This window comes from Alosa sapidissima, chromosome 7 (assembly GCF_018492685.1).
Source record: "Alosa sapidissima isolate fAloSap1 chromosome 7, fAloSap1.pri, whole genome shotgun sequence".
NCBI classification, from domain to species: domain Eukaryota; kingdom Metazoa; phylum Chordata; class Actinopteri; order Clupeiformes; family Clupeidae; genus Alosa; species Alosa sapidissima.
In genome coordinates this window covers 23,817,934-23,826,989 of record NC_055963.1, presented here as the reverse complement: position 1 = coordinate 23,826,989, position 9,056 = coordinate 23,817,934, and the positions used below count along the sequence as shown (strand labels likewise).

General features: G+C 42.1%; 1 protein-coding gene across 4 annotated transcripts in view; it reads right to left on the bottom strand.

Annotated features, from left to right (window-relative positions):
* Window positions 1-1,288: 1,288 nt before the first annotated feature.
* The window catches only part of kcnd1 (potassium voltage-gated channel, Shal-related subfamily, member 1), a 39,630-nt gene continuing 31,862 nt past the window's right edge, over window positions 1,289-9,056 (bottom strand). For 3 of the 4 annotated variants that reach the window (XM_042099384.1, XM_042099386.1, XM_042099385.1), the window contains 3 exons: window positions 5,177-5,272; window positions 4,274-4,512; window positions 1,289-3,796 (listed from right to left, as the gene is read on the bottom strand). In XM_042099384.1, the coding sequence (XP_041955318.1) occupies window positions 3,592-3,796; window positions 4,274-4,512; window positions 5,177-5,272 (540 nt within the window). In that variant the 3' untranslated portion in view covers window positions 1,289-3,591. Of the gene's footprint in view, window positions 3,883-4,273; window positions 4,513-5,176; window positions 5,273-9,056 lie in introns of all 4 variants that reach the window. The other variant, XM_042099387.1, reaches the window with a different exon arrangement.

Sequence of the window (9,056 nt, the reverse complement as noted above, 5' to 3'; positions counted from 1 at the left end):
GTTAAATGTCCTGGGTATAAGAATGTGTATTAGCAACAAGCCATTAAGTTAACTCAGAGAAGGTATAAACCTCATAAGAGAAGAGCCCCATGTCTTCATGCCAACTGCAATAACAAAGCTATTGGGCTCGTGGAATATCTGGGCGAGCCACACACACACAAACACACACACACACACACACACACACACACACACGACAACAAGGCACTGCACAATAATGTTTAAAAACACACTGATAACTCTTGCCAGAGTTTATCGGTTTAACTCAGCATAAAAGGGTTCCATTCAAAATTACACATTAGCTCATGTGACTTCTGTTCTGACTACCTCAAGACAACTTTTTCTCTTTTCTAGTCATGGAAGTGGAATTTCATTACAACCCATGAGTGTTATTTGTTTTTTTAGTTTTTGATTTGGCCATAAGCAGAAGTTTGGTTGTTTTAAAGCAACACTATATCTACGTAGTTCTTGATTATTGCACTATGTACAATAACTCTGTGGCTCATTTTAACACGGCACTACCATAGCATCAAATGGGTATGTTTGGAATTGTCGCCAAGAGACACACAAATATACCGATTCTTGCATTGTGTTGCTTTAACACTAAAACAGCCACAACAGTCCTTTTGATCATTTTGAAATGTATATTTTTAACTTAATTATACATTTACATGATTTGAAAAAGCTTACAGAACCAAACAGAAATATCCTGTTTAAAGTTTAAAAGGCTTTCTACAGAGTTAAGCCTTTGTTTTTCTATGCAAATACAGCTCCTTCCTCCCAGGTAGACCAGGAAGGCCCGTGGGAGAGGATAGGATGAGATGGTATTTTAGCATAGCACATACATATGTCACACAGCATTATTTCAGAGATTATGACACACATCCAAAGGATTTTTGAAGATCTTCGAGGCAATTCCGGCATGCCGTGTTCTAGAGAGGATTAAGGAGGCTACGCTTGGCTAAGTCTTCTCTCCTCCCTGGTGCATTTCCATTCTCGCTTGTGAGTGCTCTGAGTAAAATAAACAAGTGATAGAAATGACTAAAGGGATGACAGACAAAAAATCACTTGAGTAAGCAGGTGAGAGAATGATTAGGAATACTTTCAGTCAACTTGTATTTAAATTGGCTGGGATAGGTTTTTAAATCTCATAGCAACTTGATCTGGCATTGTGTTCGGATGAGAGTGTGGACGTTTTCTTTTCTTTTTTTTTGGAGGGGGGGGGGGGGTAACACTGCAGTATGTGACTGATCTGTTAGAAGACAAACAAGAGTGATGAAGCCTTGAATTAAGAATGCACATGTCGGATTTATTAATTGTGCATCACTGCTGTACAAAAGCACACTCTGATGAAACAGGTCATGATGGCTTATTGCAAGAGATTTACTCCCATAGTGAGAACTGAGAACTCAATTCTAAGCTTGAATTGTTCCAACACCCCTATAGAAATATATAGAACATGCACAATGTCCTATACATGCAATCTATCTGTATTCATTGAATTTGTTTCATTGTCAAATGGAAATTGAGAATGCACGACTGCAAGCTGGTCCAAAGGGTTATGTTTACATCTTCGGCAGTTTCTGGTGTTTTCTCTGCCAAAAATGGGAAAGGAAAGCCGACACCGGTCTCTGAATTCTGCGCACTTTATTTGTGGAATAGAATACTATACACCTCTGTGCTTTTCATATCGAACTCTCCTCACTCATCCTCCTACACACAAACTAATTCAACAATGCTCTCCTGTCAGCAGTGCAGGTGTCTGTCCCAGCTCTCATTCACAGTAGCCAACCCACTCATCGATGGATGATTCAACATAAAAATAACTTTGGAACAGTTGCTGTAAACAGAGTAACAAATACATTTGTCATCACAGTCAAGTGCAAGTACTCTTTTCAGTTTTAAAAATTAATTATAATATGCATTTATGTTTTAGTAAAATAATTACACTATTTATTGCCAACATCCGTTACTGTATGTTAATACACATAAAATATGTCCTTGAAAAGAAGTGGTGATATGTAAGCACTAAAACATATTCAGTCAGAATGGTCCATAGCATCGACACCTTAGCATGTTTGGCGCATGAACCACATGATTAACAAATGTTAAAACATAATAGAGAAAAATACATGGACAACTGAAATAAAGCTCAACCTGTTTCAGCCAAAACAAACTTAAGAGCCCATCCAAACCCTTACAGTAATACAATGAATGCAGTCTTAACCGAAAGCTAAAGGTCTGACCCCACCCCACCCCTACACCTGTGACCTTCCCTACGAATTCCATTCACAATGGCTTCAGATTTTCTCAAGGGACTGCCTGAACATACCTACAATACCTACAACGGTATCCATGCATATTTGTGATCCGTTAACACAAGCCCTCTCCAACTCACCACACGCACGCACGGACTGCACAACCATACTCATCCAACCAAAGCATTTTTGCAAAGAACATGCCTGAATCTTTGTTTTTTTTATTATTATTATTATTTTAAATTTCATATATTTTTTCATTTCATTTTTATTTGTACACTTCTGGTGCAGCACTTTTTAAAAATTATTATTAGTCTATAAATGTTGAATTCACTGATAATCAGCAAAAATGAAAAGATCAACACAAACAAAATAAAGAAAAGGGAGTAGGTTCCATGCAAAAATAGGTGAGAACAACCTCTCCAAAGCTTGGTTCTCAGCCATCTACGGCAACAACATGCACTGTTGGTATTAGGTTAGTCAGAAAACTGACATTTTTTGGTAGGATTCGAAGATGCATGTGATTTTGAGAGGTATGGTACAAAATATGTTACATATATATACCACTAGCTGATACTCCCTTTTACCCCCAAGGTCTGTGACAACAAATCTATAGCACAATAAGGTATTCATATTACTCTCTTTAAAGACATATTGATATAGTAATATAGCTTTGTATTTCTGCTTAGAATCTGTATAATCTCTCCCTGCAAATGAACACACATTAAATGTATATGTACTTTTCCTGGTTGTCTAATGTTGCATATATTAAAGTTGTTGCGATGAACTTCTGTTTGTGAAATGTACATTTTTTTTTGTTGCTGACCATACTGTACGTGCCATCTACTTTAGTCCAAAGGCTTGTGAGGTTCTGTTACCGTTTTATCATTTCTTTACCATCCATTCACCAAAAAACAAAACCACTCAATGGCCTCTCGCAGCAGCTAGAGCCTCAGGGGTCGAGGTGGCAGACATACGTGCCTCTGCTCCAGCTGCTCCGTATACACTCATCATTCCTCTGGTCTTTAGAGCTCAAAACTGGTCCATCCAACTTTACTCTTCTCCCTGCCCCCCCTGCAACAACCCCAACACTCAATACAAACTTGGGTTTGGAATAGGGATGAGGCCAGGTGTTTTGAAAAGGTATGTCTTCGTTTCTTTTTTTTTTTTGTAAAAGCTCCTCAAAAGTTCTTTGTCACATGTTCTAGAATGAGCTCTCTTTCACTCTTTCTCTTCTCTCTGTGTGTGTCTCTCTCTCTCTCAGTCTCTTTCTCTGACTCTCTCTTCCTTCCGTTGTGCAGTGGGAAGGAGAGCCTGTGTGCTTGAGGGAAGGTTATAAGGAGGAGATCTTGACGGCGTCGTGGGGGAATGTGCCCGAGCGTGAGTTGCGCAGGATGCCAGGGATGGCGGGCGACGGCGGGAGGCTTTCGTCCGGGGTGTTGGCTGGGGGTGTCGGGATACTGATGATGGCCGCCGTGAAATCTCGGTCATCACAGTTCAACTTCAGGTCTTCCGTCCGGGCATTGAGACTGGAGCGACTGCTCAAAAGAATGGCAGAGAGACAGACAGAGAGCGGGAGAGACAGACAGAAAAAGTGGAGGAAGAGAGGTGGTGCTTTGTGACTCTAGTCCAAAACAAGGAAACAAAAATGACATTAACTAATATTACTACTTCATAAACTCTATTGAATTCCCTTAATGCACGTCCATAAAACCTAGCCTGTGACCCAGTCACACAATAACACCCAATTATTTAAATTAAAAGAAGGCAAATCTATCTGGGCGTAATATTTTATGGGACATACATCTGACATTATGGTACCAAATCCAACTCCTCACATCTTCAGATGTCATTTAAACTGGAGAAGGCTCTTATTGAATTTAAGTGGTGAACTAAGTGGTGAAGGAATTGCAAAGAGAGAGTAACTGGTAACTATTGCCGATACTGTAATAAAAAAGTGGGACCAACATGTAGTTCAACAGTATGTTGAAATTAAGAGTGAGATTAAGCCGTACCTCTGAGGGGCCACTGAGGTCTTATGCACCTGGAGGGTGTCCAGTTCCTGCATGCTGCCACGGCTGACTGAAACGGTGGAGTTGGCCAGCCGTATGGCCCTGCGCTTGGCCCGCCGCGGGCAACAGGAGCTAGAGCCGCCCTGGTGGCTGGAAAGGGAAGTGCTGCGGCTGGTGCGGTAACCCACGGACTCGGTCATGCACACCTCGCTGTAGGTCAGCTCATCTGTGAACTCATGATTCTGAAAAGAAGAGCGATCTCACTGTATTATAAATTATATTTCAAGGCATTCGATGCAATGTTTTTACATTAATATAACAGCTTTAAAATTATTTTGATGGTAAACTAACTTGCAATTGGGAGAATGGTGTAGCCTAAGAGAATCCAGACAAACCTTTGGCAAATTTGAATTCGCTCTGCAGGTCTAACTGGCAAAGAGGCCATTCACCCCCATTTCCAATGTTCCTAAAAACCTGGGCACCAGTCATAAACGTTGAGGCGGAGATGCCCATTTTTATCAGTACTGGTCATGTGCCCTTAATCGAAACCTCTACATTTAGTAGCAACCTTGGAGTTGTTGCACTATGCAATCCCAAAATTCCAAAATTAGCATCTAGCACTGAGCATCGAAAACTGAAGGTTTTAAGGTTAAGACAGGGATTCGCTGTGTTCGGCTGTTCAGATGCTGACTGGATCCTACCGCTGTATCCTGCCTACCTCTTCTCGGTGTCTTCCAGATGCCATGCTAAGACATTAATCTGTGTTACCTTCAGGCAGTTATGCAGCCTGCCTCACACAGCAGCTTATGAGGAGGAATTTTTCAAAGCAAAATCCTGTAAGTGGCACAATGGTTGATTGCTGACCTTTTGAACATGACACAGGGTAATGGCAGCAGTAAAACTCACCGTGGTTTTCTCCAGGCAGTGCAAGAGGTGGTGATGTTGGTGTTCAAAGGCAGATCTGTTTTTCACACACAAAGCAGTGCTGTCACTGTCATGATCCTGCAAGAAAACAAAAGGGGAAAAGAAAAAACAATCAGACACACAGCAAAGCTCACTCGCCCAGGAGAAAAAGATCAGTCCCATCAGACATTATTCACATGTGCAGATTGATGTCTTGATAGTGGACTCTGTGCTTTTTGGTAAGTCCAAAATATAGCTATACTGTAGCAAGTTCAAAATGATGCCAAACAGTCCTGCTTGAAGTATGTGCTGCTGTGTAATCTGCATTTTAGCATTCTGCTAAGTAGCTGCACAAATTCCAACAGTTTGGGGTTTTTTTTGTGGGTATGTGTGTGTCTTTAAAGGTTTATGGAACACTAAAAAGCCATTTAAAATTCTTGACATATCTGTTTGATCCACATAGAAACCTAATGCACTTTCCCTTCACATAGGGGCCAGGGGAAACACGAAGAGTCTATTATCACTCTAAAGCTTTTCAGTGTCCAAATGGACAACAGAGGGTGGCCGACCCATTGCATTGTTTCCTCTGGCATCTAGCGGAAGTTTTAACCCCTCGGGGAAAACGGCCTTTATTCAGACCACCATTCAGTCTTAGAGGACAAGTGTCCTATTCGACATTGGCAAAAACTAATTGTTGGAAGTTTGCCGATACCATCTCAGAGCAGACTGATGTTTTTTCAGGTAAAGGTGGTTTATCAGAAGTATTGCCATAGACAGGGTACATCCTGTCAAAGTCACTTAAATTCCAGTGATCTTATCTTTAAGACGGAGAACGGCTATTTTGAAAGAGGCTTAAAAAGGTCAAAAACAGCCCTGTTGTGCTGGCTTGTAGGAAAATGCAAGATCTGCAAAAAAGGACATTTGTCAGATCTCACTCAGATATGTCTGATAACATCATCCATGATTGAGTTAGACTTGAAATTCAAAGTCATTCTCTATGTCAATGCATAGGTATGATTCCCTATCTGTGAAAGGCCATAGCAAAATAAAATGTTAGTTTTTCAAATATTATCATACAAAATGAAAGCTTTATAGCCGTTGGTTTAACATCTATTCACAAGCAGACAGTAGTAGATGTGTCAATGTAAGAAGTAAAACCCACATGTCATGTGACTCAACTGCATAGTATACACAGAATACACATGTGGGAGATTTTTGTATACCTGCAACAACAGCATGATTTAACAGTGCAATCAAATCCATGTCGGGAATTACTGCGGTTGTTTGGCACAAGTTGGAACGGATGGAGCTTGATAAAAGAGAGGGAGAGATTACTTGTCCTGCAGTAGATCCTCAGGCTTTTACCCATCAATCACAGGCTGAGCTCCAGTGTTCAGGTCTGCTGATACAGCTGTCACATTAACGACACAATTTTCTCTGCAGAGGCTAGAGACCAAGTCCCTGGATCACAGGCTCCCGATGATTAACACCAAACGCATGTTCAATGAGATCAGGAGGTGATTGAATCTCAACTCTGGGTTTTATTGTGTAGGAGATAATGGAATCACACCAATGTCGTGCCTTTTATGTACCAGCCATGTCCAGTTTGTCTTGTTGATTGATAGACTTGATTGAAGAACATAGGATAATGGCTAAGCCGATTTTGTACTTTTTTCTTTTTCTTTATTCTTACAATCAGTACACCTACCATCTCTGATATTACAGTACATGATGAGATGTGATTACTGCATGCATAAATTAATATGACACTTTAACCTTCAGAGCTTTGTTCTCATTGGTGCTTTATGCACAGCTGAAGCAGAGGAAGAAAAGGGCCACAAATAGAAATATGCTGCAAAAGATAGCTGTGATAGATTGGAAGACTTTCTTTTTTTTTAAAGTATTTCATGACTACAAAACAGTATTCTTATATAATATGTGCACACTTACAGTGCAGTAAATATTGCATATACGTACAGTACTACTAGCTACTGGTCCATGCACATCTCAGGAGGGCTACCATTTGATTGATTGCTATCTCATCTCATTGAGACCCACTCTACAAAAACATTCATAAAGCTGCACTTTAACATGCAGATCCCGTTTCTGCGTTATACTGTAGGTCAAGGGGTCATGGTGGCATGGTCCGGAAATGAACCTCCCCAGGATTGATCGTTCCCCGTGGCCTTGCAGACACGTAGTGGCCGTGTAGTGTCCTCAGCAGTACATCAGCAGCACGCAAGGCAAGTGACAAAGAGCATGCTCCACAGACACCGCCTGCTGGAGCAGAGGGATAATATCCTTTTTTTTTCTTTTAATGAGGAAAGAGTGGACAGTAGCCAGGTGTGGAGCATTACATCCATCTATTTGTACCCATGCATACACACACACACACACACACACACACACACACACACACAGGGGCCAAATGTGCAGCATAGTAACCTACAACACAGCATTCATCCACCCAGCTGAGAAGAGAACAGCAACAGGGCGTCCATCATCCCAGGCAGCCACCTCTAGTCACAAGCGTACTGTACACCTGGGGCATGCTTTTCAAGACAGGGGTAAAAAACTGCACATCAGAGAGTGCAGGGCGGAAATAAGTGAGGCACCTGGAAAATACAAAACTGTGGCAGACTCGAGAGGAGAACAGAAGAGGGGGGGCAGAGAGGAAGGCTCCAGGTTTATAAATAGCACCACTACCCTGTTAGTAATAGATCCGCACCCCCCCCCCCTCAACCCCCACACTGGGATTGTAAATATTGGATTATAGTGGGCTTTCAGCTGCTGAGAAGAAACAGAATAAGGATTCCTCAGAACTCAACTTTGCGCATTAGCAAATATGAGATTTCAATCTCTCTCTCTCTCTCTCTCTTTCTCTGTCTCTCTCTCTCTCTGTCTCTCTCTTTCTCTGCCTGTTTGTCTGCACCGCAACCTTCTCATTTGGTGCATGGGATGTGAGATCAGCTCTTCTCTCCTGTGTTGAAGGGATTATTAAGTCGTAAATGTGTTTGTGAGAATGTGGGTATGCCTTAATCCATCTGGTAAGGAGCGCAGTTATTTTACCTAATAACAAGACAGACCGAAGTAAGGACCAAAGTCAAAGACTCAAGTTGTAAGCAATGTATGACAAATGGAGGGAAGAACAGGAGAAGAGAACAAAACTAAACATCAAAACATGAGGTTCTCAACAGTCTTATTGTAAAACAGGAGGATTCGAGTACTGTAAGTCAAAGAATCCAATCAGGGATTCAGTTGTGTGCTTTGCCTTCAATAAAGTAATTTAGGATAAAAAACAAAACAAAATGTACAGTAACTTGCAAAGCAGAGGCACTTGTACAGGACCAAGGCCTTTGAGGCCAGTGCATATGGTACAGGCCTGTTCTGTCACAAAACACAGAGTGAACCAAATCAAGCTAAACAGCGTCCTCTTGTTGAGTCTGCTCTGGCCATGAGTCTTCTCTCATGTGGAGATGGAGTGAGCAGCCCCATAACGACATCGACTAAAAGTTAGGGAGACAACAGACAACAGACAACAGCAGCAGCTCAGCATGAGGAGGGAGAAACCAGCGGGCGGGTGCATGTCACATGATGTCACGCTCTCCGTCAGAATGCCATCAGCCTCCCACCTCCCACCCGGCTGCAAGCCGTCGGATCCGAGGCGCTGGGATCCTGACCCCGACGTCCGACCAACTCCCAATTACTCCCTCTGTCTCCGCACAGCAGCGACACGCAGCCAAGGGTCACGGCCAGAGGACGCCGTTTAGCCTCCTCCGTTCGATAGCTTAGCAGCAATCTGAGGACAGCGCAAAATTCTACACCGTGGACGGTATCCCACTGAGGTGTTTTGGAGGGGAATGAAGTGTCCTCTAGCACTTTT